Raw genomic sequence first — 25,067 nt, forward strand, 5'->3', positions numbered from 1 at the left:
GCGCTATTGTGCCAAAAAAGACGAAATTTTAAAACAAACAAATACGTACATAACATGAATTAGTGTGGGATGTCTAGTAGTTCTAGCATAGGACTACCATCCGTCTCTTCCGGTTAGGGTCAAAAATGGCAACTAAGTAATTGACCAGAGTATTCTTGAGTAATAAAGTAATATTGGCAAGGCGTATTGCATAATTTGCATACCCGCACTTGTAGATACGAGTGTTTTGATTATTTAGAAGTTGCCTTGCGCGTAGTAATTCTACGTTCCGATTTTAATGTCAAAAACTGGAACTATCAATGTAAGTAGTATCATATATATGTGAGTATAAATTGGCTACCTACTAAGTTAATTATTCGACACACGTTCACTTTACCTATCCAAAAAAAACATATTTTTTACGGAGGACAGAAGAAACAGGTCCGTTGTTTATTTTTTTATTATTATAAGGCTTTTTTTTCAATTTTAAATTATCGTGAAAAGGCAAAAAACATGGATTCTAACGTTATTTATTCTGATGAGGATGTTTTTACTCAAAACGGTCCTGGGTGTTATTTTAATTTTGTTTACATTTTCGTGCATTTATTTTTAATTTGAATATATTAATAGGTTACTTCAAGATAAATTTATATTTTTTGTTTCATTTTTTCCACCATCAATAATAAAAACACTTTGTACTGGAAATGGAAAAGGCGACGCACTGGCGAGCTCATACTGGTAGTTTTCCAATTACAGCACAAGAGCGCATTATGCGGCATAATGCTCAACTAAGCTTCAGCATAATTCGGCATTGTGCGTCACTGAGTCGTATTATGCTCTGTAATTGGAAAACTAATACAGGTAGTTTATGCGCATAATGCGCTCTTGTGCTGTAATTGGAAAACTACCACTTGCTATTCTGCAACTATATTTAATATTAATTAAGAAATTTGCACAGTATTTTGAGTTGTTTTTTAATTCTTATTTGCAGGAGCGTACTGCATGTAAAAAAATTCAACCTGATGAAATTAAAAAATATAAATATCATTAAGCGGCCAATGGTCTTGTTTCCAGCTAATTTAAAAATCTTAGGCTTAAAGGTTCGTATTCGTGTGGCACTATCTAAAAAGTGATACGCTATAAAATGGCGTCGTTCGTGTATCGTTTGATGACCTCGTAGATTATTTTTCGTGCTCGTTACAGTATACTTAGCATTTATTTATAACGAATAGTAAACAAAATCAGTAAAAGTATTTATTGATATATCATTAACGAATAAGTAAAATTCTTATTAAACAAATGTAAGTTACAAACTAATTCACTTGTCAATCCATATCCTGCAATAGGTCTCCCGTAACGGTTGAAAAATGCAAATAACCCGTGCTAGGATGTTAACATTGCTCCTTTGCTTACAGTCGAAATATCTCTAAACGTGTATGAGTGCAATGTCCGAGGAGACAGAGCGCCATGGTGAGGCAGCGTGTGAAGGCAGCACCGGTGGTGGTGACACGAACTCCATCCGAGTGTTATTGACCCCGCAGCAGCTAGACGCTGCTTCTGCCGATGCGCTCCGCTCCGCGTGGAAATCCCAGGACTCGTACATTGATCACCTCGAAAAGTTGAATAAACAGTTGGAAGGTATATAAGAGAATAACGAGCTAAGCCGCATCGGTCGGCGCTCGGTCATACCGCGAGTTCTCATGTATCTGTATATCGACAATACTTTAACTAAAATTAGTGATCTAACGAAAATGTTCTGTGATGTTGAAATTGTTTAGTTCGTAAACGTGTAGAAGGTGTATTTAGGTGTTTGGTAAAGGTGAAGATCAAGATATGGTGTTTGGTGGTGAGCCAGTGGAGTGTTTAGTGGAAGTGTTATCTCCAGTTTGTCCTGGATTGATGTTCAGTGTTCTTACATACACAACTTCGGTAAATCCAGAAAGCAACGCAGTCCAGTTTTTTGCAAATGAAAAAGTAAATATATTTTCAATTGTTTTGCCATATTAGATAAGGTTTGTTTGTGCAGCTTTGTTATCTATCATCTTAATCTATATTTATCTACCCTTTTTTTGTACATTTAGGTACATACATCATTACTATAAATTCTGCATAAGTATAGGTTATTGAAAGTGAAATCAAATAACGTAAAATGTAAAAATATAAAGTAAGGTATTTGTAGACTTTATATTTAGAAATGAAGCCTTACTATCAACCTTATTGGAATGGACATGTGTTAATAATAACAAAAATCACATAATCAACCAACATACTGATTAAAAATATACCAATTTGATTTTACTTCCTAAATAAGTAATTGTTTTGCTTCTTTAAGTATTTATGTATTATTTACAGTTACTTAATTATATTTTCAAGTGTATAAATAAATATGAATTATGTTTGGGCATCATTATTGAATGTAACTGAAATTAAGGCATTTATACTTTTCTATACTAATGGGTGAACAAAGTTTCATCTATAGTGCTCACATCCTAATCACTGGTAGTAATGAGTTGAGAATGTAAATTTGCTTGTATTCTGGTTATGTATGGTTTTTTTACTGTGCATTATGCACTTTAAAATAAACAACAAGACCTTAAATGAAGGAAATATTTAATGTAATTGTATAATATGTTATGCTGTTTAAGAAAAGCAAATTAAAAAAACCAAGTAAATGAATACTGAAAAGCATATTTACTGTCTACACATGTTCATCAATATTTTTTGTACTCACAAAATCATAAAAAACTAACTGAAAAAGTGAAAAGTAAAATTTTAATTTTCGTCTATTTCACAAGAAAATAAATAAGCAACATTGCACATAATACATATAATTTTTAAAGTTTGGCATACAATAAAATAAAAAATTAGATAGTGACATTTTTTAATTGAAAAATACATTTAAAGGCCTAGAACTGTTACAAAATGAATACATACAAATAACATGAAATTAACACTAATAATATACACAATTTTTTACTAGTAACATTAAGAAAAATCTACAAGAAGCCATTTGATTTACATAATCTTAAACATTAAATATTAGATTTATAAAAAAAATGCATTTACGATATAGCACATGCACATGCTTAACACCAATATTTTAAAAGCCTTTGTTTTTAATTATAATTGTCACTAATAAAATACACATACTTAATTAAAAACCAATGCTTTATGAATGTATGATTGCCATGTCTTACTCCTTAAAGTTAGATCAGAAGTGTTCCCATACATTTATAATTTATCTTAATTCATTGTTGCACATTCATCTCACAATGTTTTTCTAATATATAATAAAAACAAAATCCACTAATTTTTATAATTTAGTTAAGGTGTTGTCGATTTTACAAATTGTTAAAATAATTATTTATCATCATTTAAAATTGAAATGTTTTTACTGTTACGGTTTTATTGTTAAATAACAAAATAAAGTAACTAAATGTATAGTATTGTAGATTTCAGTATTTTGTAATACCAATGAATGAACACAATGTATATTTGTAGTAATACTGAATATCCATATCAGACTTCAGTAATGTTCCATTATGTGCAGGAGGCTTGGAAAAGGCGAAAGAGATAGAGGATAAAATAAAACAGCAATATGCAGAGTCACAACACAGAGAGAAAGTACTTGTTCGGAGGCTCGCTGCCAAGGAGCAAGAAATTCAGGATTATGTTGTAAGTTCTACCTTAGCTCATGATAAATTGGATATGATTACTTAAAGAAGGTATAGACCAATGACACCCAACCCACTGAGTTTCTCTCTGGATCTTCTCATTGGGTGATCGTGATTCCAATTCCAATGGTATATTTACCTGAGAACAACAAAAAATATATTTGAATATTCTCTCGGGATGGTTCCCATGAGCTTACCTATCTTTTAACATGCAGCCAGAATAGCCCCTCGAATCTGCTATCAAATTGTAAACAAAAAAAACATCAAATCTCATTATTCTACTGCTATCTATAGGTCCAGTTAGAACTTACCAGATAGTGCTTTGGCTGTTCCAGCTAATATGATTTAAGGATTTAACTGCTTTCATTTAGATGAAAGCAACTGCATGATTGCTATTAAACATTTTACAAGTTTGCGAACATTTATCTAAATTGTTGTCTTGCATATTATCTGAAAAGTGCACTTTTTGTAACTGTAAATTGTTTACTATTTCGTTTGGTTGGAACTTTGATTCCATGTTATCTAATACTATCAAAATGAATTTACAGATCACTTTAATTTCAGTCTGGGACTACCAATTTTCTTTTCTATTACCTCTAATAACAGTATCATATAGCCTTGCGTCTGTGTCAAAAGATAATAATTCTACAAATAGTCAATGTGCCCACCATATAGTTAGCATGCAGAATGAGAATAGCTTATGACGCAACTTGCATTGACTTTTGAGAGATTCCATGATATCTGTCTAAGATGTCCATAGGCTCTTATCCCAAACAGTTAACAAAACACATTTAAGTGGACTTTAGAAATGAAGTAGAATATAACTATTTGGGAAAAACATCTGATAAAGTTGACTTGTTGCCCTATATTTACCCAGTCTTGTAACCATAATCTGTAATATTATTTAAATTTAACACAAAATGAGATTGTCTGTAAAAATAAAATAAAAACTGTTTTAGAGTCAAATAACGGAATTGAAATCTTCGCATGCAAGTCTAAATGGTCGATCAACTCTTCTTGATCCAGCTGTCAATGTACTTATTTTAAGACTCAAACAAGAACTAACTTCAACAAAAGCTCGGTTGGAAGAAACGCAAAATGAACTTTCCGCATGGAAGTTTACTCCTGATTCAAATACGGGGAAGAAATTAATGGCAAAATGCAGACTGTTGCACCAAGAGAATGAAGACTTAGGACGAATGACATCTAGTGGCCGGATAGCAAAGTTGGAAGGTGATCTAGCACTGCAAAAGAGCTTTAGTGAAGAAGTCAAGAAATCACAATCAGGTATTACTAACAGTTAGAATTATATTTGAATTATCTAGAATTATTAAAATTTTGCATTTCAAATATTTCATCCTAGAATTTCACAACATTATTATAGATATTAGAGAGAAAAAAAAAAACATTGCAAACATATTTAGCTTAACAACAATTGTAAAATTTACAGAATTGGATGAGTTTCTACAAGAATTAGATGAAGATGTGGAAGGCATGCAGAGTACAGTTTTTTTCCTACAACAAGAATTACGCGCGTCCCATGCGACCGTGAACGGTAACCGACCGTCTCCCGCTGACAAAAGGACTTATTCGGGCAGTGAGTGTAGCGACACTCCCGTCGGTAAAAGGAGACGAGGATCGGTGCTGTCCCTAGAATATAACGAAGAAGAAGAACCCCTTACGGTCGCAAATGGCGACGCGGAGTAACCCAGGATTCTAGTGTTCGATATTTCAACACGTTCTATTAAAACAAACTAGTGAAACTTGTGAACCACTATGATATATGTCTAGCCTGCTATGGCTCGTTTCGTAGACTCAAAATTAATTAATTAAAATCATTGAGTGAGTGAATATCATTAGGTGAATCGCAGATACAGTGTCAATCACTCATAATAAAAAACGTGAATGCTTAGGCATCAGCACGTAAAGTGTACACTTAAAAATAAACTTATGTACTTTCGTTAGAAGACATAACATAAACAAATGTGTCATTTTCTATTGACAATGAATTGGTGATGATTGTGTCAAACGTGGATATGAGACTAAAGTAAAAGTATATAGTTTACTATTTATGCACAACAGTGGACCATGTGATCACATTGAATAGTGAATTGTTTTTGACATTGTTTTATACATAAGATATTAAAATGAGACACTCAGTTGACAATTTTATAATTTATTTATGAATAAGTGGATTGATTGTGATAATATATTAGAGAAATCTTTGAATAAAAAATGTGGATATATTCTTTGCTGAATTGATTGTTTCGTGGCAGGGGTTACTTGCCATAGAGTCAAAGGAATGTTTGGGTCTGTCTGTTGCAACAACTAACAATTACGTAACACCAAGCCTAATGCATAATTTTTATTGTTTATCACATTTTTATTAGATTTACGTGAGTTTCTATGAAATGTTTCTATTTTCAAATATAATGATTGTATATAGAGATATGTTAATAAACATATATAACTTGCATCATTACTTTAGTATCATTTGATTCATACCAATGAATAAATTTTACTTGTCCCACAGATACCATACAATACATCAGTTTTAAACTGATATTATTTTTAAACTCTGCGTATTCGGAGGCAGTTCCAGTGCACCCTATGTATAATATTACATAGTGTAATTTTAATAAACATAACAAGCCATAACTTTTCAAGAGACTTTAATCATTAAAGTATTAATGATTGTTATCCCTTTGCCCCCCTTTAAGGAGCCCCTGTCAAAAAAACTAGGTTAATAAATAACTAAATTCTTCAAAACTCCCTAAATTTAGGAACCCGATAATTTTATTGCTTAGGTATTTGTTACTTCGTCGAAAAAGTTGTCATTTTTTACAATTTAATTGGTTGGAAAAATACTTCATCAACCGATATAAAGTTTGGCCATAATTTAGTATTTATTGTTTAGCAACTAGCCCTTCTGTACTGAGAAGAACACGTATTTAATGTCAGAACTGAAGACTTCGAAAATTACACAAAAGCGGATATAGGCTGTCATACAAATTCATTACTCTGCAGATCATGATGAGATGAAATTAGAAAGGCCTTAGGGCTCCAAGTAATCCTAGCATCCAAAATAAAAAATTAAAATACAAAATCATGCACAGCATCCAAACTTTTAATACCTACTTTTGAAGTTGTAACAGTTTGAAAGTTAAAGCAATGAAATTGACGTCTTTTGTATTTGAGTAATAAGTATTTTGTAAATAAATCAAGATTGATGTCAGTGTGCTTATTGCGAGTTTTTTAACGTTATCGATAGCGTAAAAGTTAGCTCATATTTGTATGGATTGGGAACGTTTGGCTATGTCAGCCGCTAGGGGCGCTGTTCCAACTGCATACAAAATAGGGCTAACTTTTACGCTATCGAGAACGTTAAAAAGCTCGCACTAAGCACACAGACGTAAAATTATGATCTTTATTTATGTCTAGTCCGATATTTTGTGTAAATGGTTTCCTAAAGAGCACTAGGAGCTTGTAGGGAAAACTGGTATGATAGCAGTTTTTGTCTGTGGCGACATCTGTAGACTCAGGGAATTCGAGTTCAAATGAATCCCGGTAGAGACCTCACTATACTTTGAGCTGTTTTGAGCGCGAAGTGCCCATTGAGTTTCTTGCCGGATCTTCTCAGTGGGTCGCGTTTCCGATCCGGTGGTAGATTCTGCGAAGCACTGCTCTTGCTAGGGCCAGTGTTAGCAACACTCCGGCTTGAGCCCCGTGAGCTCACCTACATGTTAGGGCGAAGCTGACATAGCCTCTCAAGGCTATAAGCACAGGTAGGAAATAAAGAAGCGAATGTCATTAGCGCGAATCGACGACAGATCGGCTCTTTATTAATGCGTACAAAGTCAATCACTACAAACTGCGGAGTAGATAGTCGGTATTGCGCATTAGTAGTGGATTAGCGCGCGCACGTATAACCTTTTTTATAAGTCAATAATATTTATAATTTTTTTTTTAAATTATTTTGCTATAATTTTTATATTTTCTTAAATGGTACTTTTTCAAAAGTCCTTTAACAATTTCTGCAAAATTTAAATAATCAGCACTGGGCATCAATTTAAATAATCAGCAAGGGGTGAAAGAGCCGTTAAACTTAATGTTTATTCGGATACGACCGAAGGACCGAGTATTATTCATAAAGTTCAGTAAAAACAAGGTATCTTAAAAAATATCCTTGTATTCATCAAGAGACGCTATCATATGATTGTACTCATTTTTGACCCTGATTAAATAGTATTAAACAAAATAAAATTAAATCACACACGGCCTGTTTACGTAATACTAGACAGCGCCTACTCGAAAATTAAGTTAAAAATAAAACTATGAAAGGGAGAAAACTTAAGATTTGTATTATGTAATATTTTATCGAAAATCTTTTTTGTGCAAAATTTAAAATAACAAGAATGTTTTAAATATGAATGACTAACGGTATCTAACATAAGCCCACTGAGTTTCTCGCCGGATCTTCTCAGTGGGTCGCGTTTCCGATCCAGTGATAGATTCTGCGAAGCACTGCTCTTGCTAAGGCCAGCGTTGGCAACACCCCCGGTTTGAGCCCCGTGAGCTCACCTACACGTTAAGGAGAAGCTGAAATAGCCTCTCAAAGCTATCAGCATAGGTAGGAAAAGAAATTAAAAAATATAACGTCAAATAATTTTTTTTTTTATAAAACCCGAGTACTTAATATTTTAAGACAATATTCGAACTGTCAGTCTACCGAACAGGCTCGATGGTAAATAGTACCTAATACGAAATAATCAGTCACGTTTTCTATAAACCTCTGAGCAAGTAGTCTTCACGCCACACCGTCAGTGCATCATCGACGTCTTCTCACAGCAAGCCAGGATGACAGCCTCAAAAGGTAAATGGAGTCCATCTCAACGCTTTCTGGTTTTGCGGCAATCTAGGACTGTATCATCAGCACTCGGAATCGCTAAATGCCTTACCATCACTAATTACCCAAAATAAATTATGCGAATTTTATTTAACATATTAGAAAATTTCGAAAGTACCCAAGGATTAATATATGTGACATCTTTGGGCCCCCAATATCCTGCATATGTTTGCCGACTACAATTACTGGTAGGTATCTACAATATGAAACATTCTAACGAAAAAATAGGTTTGAATATAAATTATAACGTGGACGTGTTGCATAGGTACTAGCCTGAAATCTGCGAAGTATACACTATTGTAACCTGTAATGAAAATAACCCTTCTAACTTCACCAAATCACCGATAGGGCATCGATAAGAAAAGATTTTCGCTAGAACCTGTTCCGATTTTAGAATTTTAGAACTACCGTCGGAACATTCGATGAATCTGTATGCTACCGCAGCATTACGATTTTTCTGATTTGAGAGCCATAAAAATGAAACGCAATTTTGTACAAAAACATATATTTCGTTACAACTAAAATAAAGAAGGCACCACATTTGCTTATCGTTCGGTGGGTAGGTATATAAAATTTTCACGAAAATAGTATATGACTAGAAATTTTCTAAGCTTACAGGCACAATTTGGGTTTGTGCTGATTTTTCTTTACCCTTTAATATTAGACACTTAATTTAACATTTAACAGAGTACCTGCTACACATCTGTTTTTTGAAGGGCATAGTTATGGAGAACTTTATGTGAGAGCCAAGTTGAAAATATGTCCAGCTGTAAACAGTAAATTACAATTCAAAAGCCCACCAAAACAGCGCTAGCATAGCAAGCGGTTCGATATGCCTAGAGCAGTTATAAATGGAGTGTAACGTGTGGAATTGGAAAATGAAAACTTTTAGGGCTATTTTTTAAATTACAGCCTTCGATACCGTGGCGCCACCCTAAGTGATCGTTGTTCGACAGAAACATTTACACAAATTGTGCTCCATACCGTTACCCTCCATTATTTCTTATTTTGTGGCGATATTCAACTTCAATTTCATAGTATCTAAATTCATATTGTAAAATAAATGCAAACAACATAAGTGTGAGATTTATATAACTTAAGAAGTCGTAACCGTTGCTCACAACCAATAAATAGTGAAGTTAATTGATCGTAGTTTAATGCGTGCTAAAGACGACCCAAAGAACGCAAGAAATATTTTTTTAACTCTTGACTATTGGAACATTTGTTATTCAGTGGCGAATTTAGGTTTAGGACCGTGAGGCTAGGCCCTAGTCTTGGACAGCGACATTTGAAGAGCCTAACTTTAAAAAGTTACTAAAATTTATAAAGCGCCTGAACATAAAAGATTTTCCCGGCTCTTCATTGAAATTGAATTTTTTCGTTCACTGCGACATTGAGCTTTGCTTTGCTTTTTCTCTCGCTAGTAAATTTTAAGAAAAAAATATACGGTTTACTTAAAGAACAAATATGCTCTAAAAAGGGACATACAAGAACGGGCCTAGGACATCGTCCATCACTATCATACCCGATACCGTTGACATTTGTTTAGATCGAGTTTTCTCTGCTATACTGTCTAATTCGCGACTACAAAAGATAAACCTCGCATCATATTATCAATATGCTTAAACTAAACTTAAAATACATCTTCTAATATGTCACTTACCATACACAAACCAAACAAAATGTAAACTCCTGAAAAACATAATTTCTATAATAACCTACCATAAAAGGAGGGTAAATTGAAAATGACCGTCTTCTAAAATAAAACTTCAGTTTTCGCCATCTTTTTGGTAAACTCAAACTACAGTCTTCACGTGATTGAAATAATTAAGCGAAGCGAAACATTTAAAAATAGTAATGAAAGTTCGTGGTTTACCGTAACTCTGCTGTTAGTGCAGCCGATGTAACGGTATACCAATATCTAAAGTAACGCTCAATCTAGACTTCGAACAACAAAATCGTAGATTTCTAATAGAAACCGGACACGAATAAAACAATTTATGAAAGTAATTAAAAGGGATCTTAATTTAATTAAAATGAGTGATCAATTGCTATCTTTGTAAAATAATAATAATTAATTTAAAGCACTGAACAAAATCTAATAATTTTAAGATGCTAAACACAAATAAAAACTCATTATATCATAAGAGGCTAAAGGTTGTGTAGGTATTAAGTATGATAATTTTCTCTTATGCAGTTAGTTCGTCCAGTAGTTTATTACGGACGAAAATGACGTCACACATAATAACTTTATGTTCAGATGAGTTTCGAAATTTTACGCCAAATAAAAAAGAAACTATCGGTTCCCTATTTTATTTATTTATTGATTAGGTGGCTGGACTAGCTCAACGGCCCACCTGATGTTAAGCGGTATTTGCCGGCGGGATTCGAACACCGAAACCATTCGTTAGATACGAATACACCGGACGTCTTATCTTTTAGGCCACGACGACCGCGTATTATGGAATCATAGCGAGGAAAATTGTTCGTCACATTTTCCTAGGCGTGTGATTTATTTAATTGGATGTACAAGTGCATAATAATAATAATATACTAAACTTCGATACATTATTTCGTTGAGAAAGCGGCGCGGCACGATAACCCTCATAATTCGGCCGCCTCAAGTTACATACCCGACCTAAATGTCGCGACGGTGCAACGAACAGCCGCCGTCGTCCTGGACATTATCATTTTGGCTCCTCCCAATCAACTCTCGGCGCTTTTAAGCATTCCTAACACCCGTCACCGTCCTCGTCAAAAGCGACAGAGTTCGGTAACTTTAACCAGACATAGCCCACTGAGTTTCTTGGCGAATCTTCTAAGTGGGTCGCGATTCCGATCCGGTGGTAGATTCAGCGAAGCACTAGTCTTGCTAGGGCTGATGATAGCAAGCTCTCTCAAGCCCTCAATCCTCAAGCTCTCTGAGCCCCGTTAGCTCGCCCATATGCAAGATAAAGCCATAATAACCCCTCAAGGCTACTGGCAGTTAGGTAGACAAAAAAAAAGATACATTATTTATTATTTTTGCAAGAGTAAATAAATTAATAAATATACTAAGAAAAGAAGTACATACATACTAACTAATAAGCACCTTTCAAATATGGTCCCACGTTATTCTTTAGCGTAATATTAATACTTAATCTATTGTTTTCATTGTATACAGTACTAATAAATTAATTTAAAACATCAAAGCCAAAACTTCTTTTGTTAAAGTTGAACTCAATTACGCCGTATTGATTTCAGCGTTTAAATGGCTTTTAAATAGTATACATAAGTTTTACGAAAATCGAGGCAAAAATGTAATTGCCTTCTTTTTGTGGACGTTTAAGAAAATATCCCACAACCATTTGTGTTATTCCGTATTTAACTTCGGCAGATACCTAAACTACAGTAGGTAATTTAAAATAATCTACGTTACTCAGTTCTTACTACGGTCTATATTAATTGGTTGACGATAGCCTACTGAGTTTCTCGCCGGATCTTCTCAGTGGGTCGCGTTTCCGATCCGGTGGTAGATTCTGCGAAGCATGGCTCTTGCTAGGGCCAATGTTAGCAACACCTTCGGTTTGAGCCCCGAGAGCTTACTTCCATGCTAGGGTAACGTTGATATAGCTTCTCAAGGCTATCAAGGAAAAAAAGGTTGACGAACTAATGATGTAATAATGTATAAAACAATCTGCAATGTTGCAGCGACGTGACGTCAACGTCGAACCAAGAGTCACAATGTTTCTGCATCCGTTTTCTAAGCTATTGCGTAGGTTTTATCCCGGGATTTGAGCGCGGCGACCGAATCAATAAATTCCGTAACGAATATAAAACCTAACACCCCCACTCCACCTACCATATAGCTCGCGTTCAATACATTCACACGTTACGCTTGTATAGTGTTTGTGCATAAGCGCGTGGCGTGACGTCTCACTGCATGCGCATCATGAAAAGTCTGCCCATCTCTCTCTTGCGCGGTCTAGCTTATAAGTGTGAAGGGGACAGTTAATGTTTTGCTTTTGTTAACGTTTATAAATATAGCGTGGTCTTATTTTTTTATTGTTTTAATATTAAATGATTATTGTCTAATTTTAATTGCGTAAGTTGATAAAAAATACTATGCAAGAGCTTTACCGCGGCAGTCCCCGAGTGCCATACGTGTTTTTTTATCGATGCAGAGAAAATCATAAACGATTTGCCTGAGGTTATTTCACCTGCGTAAACTTTGTAATTCGAAAATATCGAGACCGGCTATAAAAGTAACGTATAAAGTGTTTCTTCCGAAACAATATGCCGATTTACATTTTATTTTAGTGGGTACACAACATAGCTCGACCGTATCTCGTGGAAGTCACAACGTCGACTGTCGCCGTACACTTTAACAGAAGAAGTTGGGAAACTCGTTTGTGTAGTGTGAACTGTCTTTTCCTGGAAACCATAACACATGACAGAGATTGGCAGGTCGGTGGGGGACCTTTCCGTGCGGATTCAGTGGAATCACCATCGAATCATGAAAAATGAACAAATAAATATTGTTATATCTGCTTCAGACAAAGAGACCAAATTATTTCCGTCATACTAATACATATTTAAATAAAAAACAGTACTACGTTAAATTAGCGGGATTCTCTCGTGTTCCTACTTAAATTATCACCGCCACCGTTCAAGTCAACAACATTGTTCGCAGTTTGATACTTAATCATTTTGTCTTCGGTGCTCTGTACTCGTTCTTGGAGTATTTCGATTGTACGATTCAATAACTTTATCTCTTCTTGCAATGGATATATCTGCATGTTCATTTGCATCAGCTCTTTCTCGTGGGCGAGTTGAAGCGTGTGAAGCTGGGGCAGAAAGATTGAAACTCTCGATAATTCAAGTTCTCGTGGTGACGGAATAATCGAAAATTATACTGAATACCACTTAACATATTATACATACAATTAATGTTTAATCGTCTCCGGTGCGAACCCTAATAAGTACGATTTAAAAAAAAAGTCGCAATAAAAATAACAAATTATTAACAAAGTATTCCTTCGACGAAGGAATAATAAAATTATGCTTGATTGAAACTGGTTTTCCAGAAATATAATACATTAATTCTTAAAATCGGAGGGCTTTCGGTAACGATTAATGATTACTAAGCGCTCACGAATGAATCTGTATTTCATAATTGTCTTTTTTCCTGATAAATGAAATGTATAGGCTGATTTCTTTTTTTTATGATTGAGGAATTACTAGCCGCCCTGAGGCATTTCCAGTTTCACCAGAACATGTGGGCGAGCAAGATCTCAGTCAGGAGGAGTGGGATTTGCTAACAGCTACCCGAGCGCCTTCAGAAGAGACCTAATAACTTAGGAGTAGCTGCTTCGTGAATGATGAAAGGCTAATTTCATCTTTCTTAGAGATAGCTAAACACTATTAGTGCAGATAGATACCTACATTTCAGAAACTTATGTTACTGGTGTAGGATGTCTTGTCAGTTTGCACGAGTAGGTACCACCACCCTGCCTATAGCCGTTGTTACTATACTGAGACCTTAGAACTCATATATCTCAAGATGGATGGCGGCGCTTATGCTGTAGATGTCTATGGGCTCCAGTGACGACTTAAAATCAAGTGGGCCGTGAGCTCGTCCACCCAACTAGGCAATAAAAATAAAATAAGAAAAAATACCAATATCAGAAATATTCATGGTCGTTGAGCGTCGGACTGTATCTACCACTGATCGATGGGAGACAAAAACAGACACATTTTTATTTTTGATAGAAAACAATTGAGGAGCACTTAGCTTCCAAATCAACTTACATCTTGTATCCTTTTCTTTTTTAAAACTATGAAGTCTTCGTTGGACCGCTTTAAGGAGTCTAGAAGACTGCTTTTCTCTTGTACGAGCACTTCGTTCTCCTTCCGGACTTCAGTTAATTCAGCTTCCATTTCTGTGTTTATACGTGCCAATATATTCTCGGTAGACTTTCCTTGTTTACCGCTCACTTTTTTGTGTGGATTCAAATTGAGTAAAACTGAAAAGCACAAGGCGATAAGTGAAAAGTCGTTTATCAAAATTTCGAAGATCTAATAAAACTTACCTTCTTTCTCCTTTTGCAGAGTTCGCAGATTCTTTCTTAGCTCTTCCGTCTCTCGATTTATTTTGCCAATAGTACGCTGTTTGGCAGTTAGTTCGACTTGTAATCCTTTAATGGTCGCCACCAAATAACTATCTTCTTTTAATCTATTCAAGATTAGTGTGGAATTTTGTGATACTCTGCTTACTGCGGACGACGTTCGATCAGGCTTTAGTAGCGTTTGCGTACCGATCGTGTGCTGATTTCTTGGTCCCGTTTGAACGGCTACATCAATAAGATTGGTCTTATTTAATCGGTTTCTTGTTTCGTTATTCACTCGACGTTCATCCATGAGTTGTCTTTCGACATCAATGATATGTTTTTCATACTTTTGTTTCATGTCTCCAAATTTTTCTTGAAGTGTCATTAAAATACCCTGAAAATGATCCTCTTTATCTTTTAACTCTATTTCTAAACGGGATATACGTTCTTCAAGCAATTTCTTTTTATTATCTTCAACTGTTGACGATTTCGATGCAACTGTAAAATATCATGTATGTTAGATACACTAATGGATTTCCTTATCATGAATAGTCATCAATATCAGTTACATATTTACCTGTTTCCGTCTGTGCATGGCTGAAATAGCCCCTTAGGCTACCAGAGAATAGGTAGGGGAAAAAACTTACCTATTAGAGCTGATACCGAATCTGGATGTTTCCGTTTCAAAATTAATTCCATTTCTTTAACTTGCCTTTGAAGATCTTGTATAACAATAGCGTCTTTATCACGCTGTATAGTCAAATTCTTCCTGTCGTTTCTTTTTTTATTCAATTCAGCCATTATTTTACCTTCATTCTCCTGTAAGGTTTTCAATTGAGAATTTCTGTTTTCATATTCTTTACCAAGTCTACTAATGAATTTTTCGCATTCTATCAATTTTAAATCAGCTACATGTTTCTCTTCGTTGACTTTATCCAATTTCTTTCGAAGTAATTTATTATCATCTGTTAGCTGTACGTTTGTAAGTTCAAGACTCTTGGCCCTTTCATTTGTATCTTTTAGTTCTTCTAACAAGTTTTCATGTTTACAAACATTCGCTTTCTTAGGTGAATTACTTGAGAATCTCGCGACTTTACCGGAGTCTTTCTTGGAATCAATAACACCGGCTGAGAACGGCCTGGATTTTGATTTACGCCGAGATTCAACGTTTTCTTTAACGTTATGTTTAGCATATTGGTTGACCTAGAAACATATTTTTAACATATATTTTATTATATATGACGCAGCTTGAATACATCCCACGTCAATTCGACACTCACTACTTACAGTATCGAGGTCGACTATCAGAATGCAAGAAAAGCTATCAACCGTAATGAGTTAAGCTAGATAAATAAATCGTTAAAAACGTATTTACAGTCAACAAAGTTTGTCATCGGAGGTAAATAACTGCAACTTGAGGCAATGACCGGGCATGGCGCCCGCTCAACTTGAGAACAAGTTATCATTCAGGTTCCAAATAAAAATCGAGTGGGACGATTCGGAAGTTAATTTGCGATATCCGAAGCTTTGGAGCATAAATACTTTTAATATCATTTCGCAGATTTTGTTGGACAAAGATAATTTTTAATGGACTATTTATTGAGTATATTTTTAGTTGACTCAACTAGTCAGGAACATCCGGTCTTCCTTATTGTATTACTTCCTATGATACTACGATGCATTCCTAAGCTCACTGAATTAATAGTATCGCACTACTAAAAAGATATATCGTGATCTAATTACTAGTGCGATTTCTCAATAATTATTTTATTTTCTATGTTGCTTAGTTATGTATTTAAGTTGATGACAATTTTTTGGTGATAGGTTCAAAGAATGATAATCGCAATTTCGTTGACTAACAGGCTTAGTAAATGTAAACCATTGAATACATGATAATCAAAACCTGGATATTTTCTATATCATCAAAATTAATTAGTGTATGTCCATACATTCTATTTTGCATTGTTTAGACTTATCTTGTCGCACGAGTTCGATTTCATTGACAGATCCTGAAATCATCGTCTTAACACTACCAGTAAGCTACGGCTTCAAGAGACAGCAGATAGTGCAGTCGTTTAAGTGAAAAAGATAAGTTGAGAGAGCTTAAAAGGCGCAAAACGAGGTGTCCGGTCGCATCATTGAAGCGCGGCTGAGAGGCGGCGGTTCGTCGAAGCCCCCCGAACCAGCTCTGCAGTCAAAACCGAACTTTACGTTCAGTAGCCATGGGATCCAAGAGGCAAACGGTCGTGTTGTTCTTGGCGGCCCTAACCGTCGTTCTCAGCTCACCTCTGATCAATGAACTACAGCCCGGAGAAGGTATGCCGAACTAAATTCGTTTTCATCGATATTTCTAAAGTAAACGTAATTGAATAATTTTTGTTATTTTATCGAATACATGACTCGGTCCAGAGAATTTTTTTTTAAACTCTCGTCTTATAAAATTTATTTTGTTTTATCATTTTGTTTTTAATTGTTTATTCAACAAATTTAAAAGCTAAATCAAGTCTGTAAAGCACATTGTCATAAGGTCTTCAAAACTTTAGATTATTCCTTAAAAGTTTTATGATATACATTCGCATGCAGTTTACCCATAATAAAACTCTTTTTTTATCAAGGGCTAATGACATCGTTTTAGGACGGTTTTTCGGTACTATGTCGTTTAATCATTTACCGTAAAATTTTCGCATTCTAGTGTATGGATACTTTCTCTAATTTTACACAATTATACTGTTTTTTTTTTTGTTTTTTTTAGACTTGAATAGCATATTGCTAGGTGCGTTTCGGAATGTGAATTAGTATTAAAAACATTAATATGTTGGTCACTAAACCATCCAGTAAACTATTTGCATCTTTTATAGTACAACAATTAAGCAATAACAAAATATCAGCCTTTATCTATAGTGCGTAAAATAATATTAACATAGCGGAAACTCCTCAATATTCAATTGAATGCGTCGCGAGAACCGTTACACAAAGATCGGACTAAGCGCGAGTGGAAAACGAACCTCGGCCAGAGAAAGTCATAAACATGTCACACGAAGCACGGGACGAACATTTTAATTATAATTTCTATTTAAAAATTCTTTACGCGTCTTCGTATCCTAAAAAAACAAACGAACATATCCGCTATTGTTCAGTTTCGTTTTTAATTCGTCACAGCGCAACACTTAAATGAGGAGTAGATTGAATCGTTATGACCATTGTGCTATGGTATACTATTGTTCTATGACTGCACAATAAACATCCATGTAACAACAAAAGGTGTTTAATTCGTAATCAAGATTATCCTCGCGGTAATCGCTATAATAACACATAATTCACGATAATACCTAGTCGTGAAGCAAATATACAATAATATATACGAACCGCATGATTACATTTTGATGATAGGACATCCCTCACGATTCAGTATAATTGCCTTTCAGAATGGCCACAACGCAATTCGGTAAGACAACCGGTAGCTGATGACCAAACAGAACAGACACTGACAGAGGACTTCTCAACTGACGATCCGGCCCCAGCCGCAGTTGTTGAAGATGCAATAATAGTAGCGAAAACAATTGAACGCGATCATGAGCCGAAAAAAATTGATTACTCCGGTTCACAAGTGTGGCAAGTTTCCACTACAAAATCTGGAGCTCGTCAAGTAATCGGAAGACTTCGACGAAGAAACCGTAAGATTGGATTTTTTTTAAAGCTCTTCAATCTATATATAGGTATATAAAAATGTTTTGCTGTTCGTTAGTCTCGCTAAAACTCGAGAACGGCCGGACCGATTTGGCTAATTTTGGTCTTGAATTATTCGTGGAAGTCCAGAGAAGGTTTAAAAGGTAGATAAATATGAAAATGCTCGAAATAAAATAAAATTAACAATTTTGTTTTTCCTTTTATGTGTCCCCCGTCGGACGGATTCCTTTTGTTTGTTTTAAGTTTATTTTATACAAAAGTTTCGGTCTTTTATTTATCGATTGAGCACTACGAAGTCTGCCGGGTCAGCTAGTCGCGTCATAAAATAAATAGCTTTAACAAATTTAACATTACAGTGATTTCTACATGGGGCGGGAATCAGTCTTCTGTGGACATCCTTATCAAACCGAATGTCGTAGAAAATATTACACGTGTTTTCAAAAGAGAGAGCATAGACTACAACGTCGTGATAGAAGATTTACAAAAGAGGATCAATGAGGAAAATCCGCCGCTAGATAACGATGAAATTGAACTGCAAGACAGACGAGGTAAGTTCTATAATTTAAGAAGAAAGGACAGTGTTCTCTAGTAATATTCCAAGAGCTACGTTTTGTTCCAGCAAGAGCTCACAATTTTTGGCGTTACAGGGCACCTAATCAACGTTTAGGTTTATTTAGCGCTTATATGGGCTACAATTCACTGAACATACCAATGGAATATTGGCCGAATGCAAATTGGGGTTCGTTGTTGAAAATCGGCACAAAATTTGGATTGCAATGCACGTTTTCGTCTGTTCTAATATTCTCTTTTGGTTCTGTTAGCGTGATTTTAACATCATGGCGTGTGATTGTGAATGCTAACATGGCGTTATCATTATTGTGAATAACTGTTTTTTTTTCAATTTGTGGATACACTCAGCTCGACGACTGACTCAAAAGTTTCGCGTCAGCAATTTTAATTGAACACATGAGTGGATGAAGGGAATATGATACAATTTGTTAATTTTGAGAATACGTGCAATAAACTTTTGTTGCTTGTACTTTTTCTTCATAAAAGCTCCTTCATCACATGCAATTTCTAAAAATTACCTTTAAACCAGGAGTTTTAAGGTCTAATGTGGTTTATAGGCACATAACACCTTCATTCAATGTAAAAACTAAAAAATCTTAAAAAATGTACTTAGCCCCTTCATCCACTCATGTCTTCAATTGTAACTGGTAACTTATCACTGCAGGTCACCGAATGACATGGAAACAGTATCACAGATTAGAAGACATTTACGGCTTTATGGATTACTTGGCAAAAACCTATCCTTCTATCATCAGTGTGAAATCAATAGGAAAATCATTTGAAGGTCGAGATCTTAAGGTAAATTCGATCCTTCCTGTATGCATCTTGAATATCGACGCTTGAAAGGCAAACGTGACTAAGCGACAATAACTGCTTTGTACATAAATAATAGGCAATACCATTTCCGATGCGCAAAAAAAATATATTTCTAGGTTTATTAAAATCATTTCAAGCCTACAGCTACTAGCTAGATTCTACTACAGCTAGATTCGTTAAAATAAATTTTGTTTTCAGGTATTTCAACTTTAAATTAGTCTACTGTAAAGTTCACGCATTGTCGCTTAGTCACGTTTGCCTTTCAAGCGTCGATATGTAGTTAACATCGGAAATAAACTCTACTGTTTCATTATTTAGTTAATTATCAATGGCTACTAAAACGGAATTCGTTGACATCTATAAATGAGTGTTGTTTAGTTAAACATTTCCTATAAACGAACATTAAGAGTCCTTAATATTTTATAAATTTTTTTTACTGCCCTTGTAGGCAGACTAGCATACGGCCTACCTGAAAGTGAGTGGTTACAGTCGCTCATGGACATCAGCAGTGCCAGGGACAGAGTCAAGCGGCTGCCTACAGTTTAATAACCACGCTGTCTATTTCTGCCGTGAAGCAGTAATGCGTTTCGGTTTGAAGGGTGGGGTAACCGTTGTAACTATACTTGAGACCTTAGAACTTATATCTCAAGGTGGGTGGCGCATTTACGGTTTAGATGTCTATGGGCTCCAGTAACCACTTAACACAAGGTGGGCTGTGAGCTCGTACACCCATCTAAGCAATAAAAAATCTCAAGCTGCATACAGTTTCATACTATAACAAACTTTTAATCAATGATTAAAGTTGATCTCTGTCGTTCTATACCAGATACTCCGCATATCAAACGGTAAATCAGACAACAAAGCCGTGTTCATCGACGGCGGTATCCACGCTCGTGAATGGATAAGTCCCGCAACCGTCACTTACTTTATCTACCAGTTTGCTGAGTATTTCGATGTGGAATCTGACGATATTAAGGGCATCGACTGGTAAGAATAGAATTAGTACTTAATTGTCTTATTTAAAATTACTTTTACGGTTTAATCTCGCAATTTTTTTTAGTCATTTTAATAAGAGATTAAACCGTAAAAGTATTTTTAATTATGTAAAATACTATTAATTTTCTTAATGATTGAGTCATTGTCTTAGTCCCGGGACTTGGGGGGTGTGTCCAGTAGTGAACGTCTGTAGACTGAAAAACTATTAGTTTATTCTGTAGATGGATAATCGAGCTCATGGCTCCGATATTATCTTGTGGTAACCAATGCCTAGATATTGTATGGCGGTTGTCACCGCCCTTCAAATCGGAATGAATGAATGTTTCACATGACTGGATGACTGTTTCGTGGCATAAATAAAGAGAATAATGGTACCCCTGTGGGTTTCCAAAGCGCCCTACAGTAACTAAGTCAGGGGTTCCCAAACTTATTTTGTCTACTGCCCAGTTTGAGGATAAATTATTTTTAAGCGCCCCCATTTTTTCACCTATTTAAAAACTACTATAGCGAGAGCTCAGTCGGTGTCTAAGAGTCCTCTCCTCTAGCTGAAATTACAAATCGCGTCCCAAGCCTCTACACAACACCCCCATTTCTTTTTTGGCTCTTACCCCTTTGGGCCTGCAGCGTGAACAAGGGGGCGTTATCGCCCACTTTGGGAAAGGCTGCACTAAGTGATGGTCGGCGTCCGCAGTACGCTTATATATAACTAACGCAAATGCCCACTGTGCAGTAAATACCTTTACCGCTTATACCATACCAGTTTTTAATAAGCCTTATGTTAATTCAAAAACGCATTTTATAATTTTCAAAATAAGGCCTACAAAGTTGTATACCAGAGAATCTTACATGAACTGTCATGTTGTGAACACGAACGTTTAGATGATACGACCACGGCCTTCTAGGACCACTATTAACTTCCTGCATTACTTCCTTCCTTCATTAGTATTCCCCTCATCTTCTATTCCTCTACTCACATTTACTAATTAATTCCTGTCGTAAATAATGATGATAGAACGTTTTAGAACACACACAGTTTGACATCATTATCGTGCCTATTCCAATGTGAAGTAAGCGGGCTTGTTCTTGTCTAACCAGCGGGATAGATGAAGGTCTATGGATAGATGTCATTAAAATTGGACTTTTGAAAGATTATATCAAAAATTAATTCACATTATGGCTCCTATAACCATTTATATCAACTAGTATTTATGTTTTGATAATGTTAACGTATTCTGCTAAAAATCAAGACAACACTACAGGTATTTCATGCCGGTCGTGAATCCAGATGGATACGAGTATACACATACCGTGGATCGTCTTTGGAGGAAGAACAGAAAGCCTGGTTACCGTGCTTGCACTGGTACTGATCTCAACAGAAACTTTGGGTAGGTGGTTATAGAAGTTAAGTACTTTATCAATTTAAAATACTTTTTTTTTGCAAGTCGGATCGGGGGTTTTCCTTACCAAATGTCTAAAATATAGTCCTAAATTTAATTCCATATTTGTTTAAGGGCAACCTTCCTTCGAATTCAAAACAAGATTAAATTCGCACATACTATAGCACTTATGTAATTAATTATGATCTTTTTTCATTCATCTTTTTTTTTGTTTATAGACATCATTGGGGAGGCAAAGGCGCATCAAACAGTCCGTGCAGTGAAATATATCGTGGAAGTAATGCCTTTTCAGAACCAGAAACGTTAGCTTTATCTGTAAGTGTAATCTATAGTAGTAGTAAACTTTAGTTGATTGGGCCAAAAGCACCACTTGGTGGAAGATCTTCCTGTGTAGGGTTAGATATAGAATAGACTTTTTTCTAATATTGTACTTCCATTTTGCAGGAATTTATAAAATCAAGCGCGGCTAACTTCTCCGCATATGTTACATACCATAGCTATGGTCAATACATGCTTTATCCATGGGGATATGATAATGCAGTGCCTCCAGACTACAAGGATTTAGATAATCTTGGAAAAAAGATGGCAGAGGTAAGTCCTAGTATCACATTATTGTATATCAATATTATATATCAATAATATGAGAATAATAATAGATGGGTTTAACTTAAATAATAATCCATATACAATAAATTTAGATAGCTGTTTTTAAGAGCATAAAATACCTAAAACGATACTATAGAAGATACGTGGGTGGTGGCTTTTTTTACTTGCAAATTTATCATCATTACAATATTATTTTTATATTATTTACTAAACATTAAACATCAATCATAAATCATGATATTCACAAATCTATTTTAATTGAAGCAGATGTTTTACTGGTGGTAGGACCTCTTGAGAGTCGGCGCGGGTAGGTACCACCGCCCTGCCTATTTTTACCGTGAAGCAGTAATGCATTTCGGTTTGAAGGGTGGGGCAGCTGTTGTAACTATACTGAGATCTTAGAACTTATATCTCAAGGTGGGTGGCGCATTTACGTTGTAGATGTCTATGGGCTCCAGTAACAACTTAACACCAGGTGGGCTGTGAGCTCATCCACCCATCTAAGTGATAAATATATATATAATACTATTCATATAATGACACTTTATATTTCAGGCAATCTCAAAGACCGGTGGTTCTCAATATCAAGTCGGTTCATCTAGTGGTCTCCTTTACCCTGCAGCAGGTGGCTCAGATGACTGGGCGAAATCACAAGGAATCAAATACTCTTACACTATTGAACTTAGTGACACAGGACGTTATGGTTTTGTTCTACCTACATCGTTCATTGTACCCGTTGCTAAGGAAAATTTAGCTGGCTTGAGGGTTCTTGCTAGCCAAGTTATCAAGGAATAATTTAATATTGCCATTGAGTAGATAGTACTGCATTTATGAATATAATCATAGGATTGATGCATTTATTTTTATAATTAATTAATTATGTGCATATTTATATTATATCTTAATAAATTCTACTTTCACAAATGTATTTGTTTTTTTTAATTGTCTTTAATTGTCGCTATGGTAATAAACCTGAACACAAAAATGGAAATTATTTTATTTTTAACTAGCTGACCCGGCAGACTTTGTAGTGCCTCAATCGATAAATAAAAGACCTATTTTTTTGTATAAAATAAACTTAAAACAAACAAAAGGAATCCGTCCGACGCGACGGGGGACACATCAAAGTAAAATTTGTTTTTTTTAATTAATATTGTAATTTTTATTTAATTCCGAGCATTTTTATATTTATCTACCTTTTAAACCATCTCTGGACTTCCACAAATAATTCAAGACCAAAATTAGCCAAATCGGTCCAGCCGTTCTCGAATTTTAACAAGACTAACGAACAGCAATTCATTTTTATATATATAGATAAAAGGGATATTATCTTATTTAGCATCGAACGGCTGTATGCCATGAACTAGCATTACTGTTAGTTCAAATTAGCTTATTTGCTTTTCTTGGAATTAATGCACAGACATTACAGAACAATGCTATTTTAACCTAGTAACCCTAACTTATTTTCAAAGTTTAGGTTACTAACTACATTTACCTTATTTTGTGATGGTTTTCCTATTTCTTGACTATTTTCAGTTGGTTTGGTTACCAGTATTTCTGGTATTGCTGACGGTTCACTTTTCTCCGGTGTTAGTTTATGAATTTTAGCGGCAACTGGGCTATTTTTCAGAAGATTTTCCGTCTCCAAGGCTATATCTTCCGCTCTTTTTAAAATTAACTCTACGTCGTCCACGTCACCTTCTAATAGTTTTTCTTCAGTTTTCCCACCAGATAGCTTATTAATTTCACTAAGTATCATTTTAATTTCTTCGTCACTATCTTTAAAAGCTTCACAAGTCTTTTCGATATGTAAAAATTCTCTTGTAGACAAACTATTATCGTTCGATGGTAGGTCTTGATTTTGTGCCATTAAACTCTTCGCCATTGTAAATTGATATCTCTTAATTTACAATTTTCTCAATCTTATCAGCGTACTGTATTACTCACTGGTAAATAAAACTCACTGGCAACAGAAAATAAGCTAACCTTCCCTGAAGTCCTATTTTCAATCAAACTATCAAACCAATTTCAGTTGCTTAGCAACGGACGGACTCTAATTTTTACTATAATTGCCTGATTGGCCCTGGCTCTGAGTTTTTAAACTATGATATTACAACTAAGCCATGTTAGGCTTGTTATACCAGCTAGTACAGAAAATATTGGCCGCACATAATCTAAATAGAGTAAGTCGTCAAACAGGCGCATGTTTTAAAACTTATGCCAAATTCCAATAATGTTCCCAATCAATCAACTTAATTTCATTTCACTTTCACTCACACACCCACAAAAAACGATAAGCGTGTATGCTATGTTACTTTTGCCTTTCCAGTTTTTGAAAATTTTTGAC

General features: G+C 35.1%; 3 protein-coding genes across 4 annotated transcripts; 2 read left to right on the forward strand and 1 right to left on the reverse strand.

The window, feature by feature from the left end:
• The first annotated feature begins 1,099 nt into the window (after nt 1–1,099).
• On the forward strand, nt 1,100–6,132 carry LOC101743092 (pre-mRNA-splicing regulator female-lethal(2)D). Its single transcript, XM_004931677.5, has 5 exons — nt 1,100–1,280; nt 1,395–1,617; nt 3,530–3,654; nt 4,613–4,940; nt 5,104–6,132. The coding sequence occupies exons 2-5, from the start codon at nt 1,416–1,418 to the stop codon at nt 5,358–5,360; spliced, it is 912 nt and encodes a 303-aa protein (XP_004931734.1). The 5' UTR covers nt 1,100–1,280; nt 1,395–1,415; the 3' UTR covers nt 5,361–6,132.
• On the reverse strand, nt 1,220–24,881 carry LOC101746731 (centrosomal protein of 162 kDa). Of its 2 annotated transcripts, none has more exons than XM_012695169.4 (5): nt 24,216–24,783; nt 15,296–15,851; nt 14,631–15,146; nt 14,350–14,564; nt 1,220–3,792 (listed from the first exon to the last, which is right to left on the reverse strand). In XM_012695169.4, the coding sequence occupies exons 1-5, from the start codon at nt 24,603–24,605 to the stop codon at nt 3,667–3,669; spliced, it is 1,803 nt and encodes a 600-aa protein (XP_012550623.2). In that variant the 5' UTR covers nt 24,606–24,783; the 3' UTR covers nt 1,220–3,666. The 2 variants fall into 2 exon arrangements, with proteins under 2 accessions (XP_012550623.2, XP_004931836.3); XM_004931779.5 differs by lacking the exon at nt 1,220–3,792 and adding an exon at nt 9,048–13,385 and having other exon boundaries at nt 24,216–24,881.
• Nucleotides 16,796–23,639, forward strand: Mf-cpa (molting fluid carboxypeptidase A). The gene is given in 9 exon segments (NM_001043468.1): nt 16,796–16,964; nt 18,074–18,322; nt 18,692–18,883; nt 19,570–19,703; nt 20,548–20,708; nt 21,977–22,102; nt 22,333–22,429; nt 22,559–22,705; nt 23,276–23,639. Coding segments are annotated over 9 exon segments (1,440 nt in total). The 5' UTR covers nt 16,796–16,870; the 3' UTR covers nt 23,516–23,639.
• Nucleotides 24,882–25,067: the final 186 nt, after the last annotated feature.

Source organism: Bombyx mori, chromosome 3 (assembly GCF_030269925.1).
Source record: "Bombyx mori chromosome 3, ASM3026992v2".
NCBI classification, from domain to species: Eukaryota; Metazoa; Arthropoda; class Insecta; order Lepidoptera; family Bombycidae; genus Bombyx; species Bombyx mori.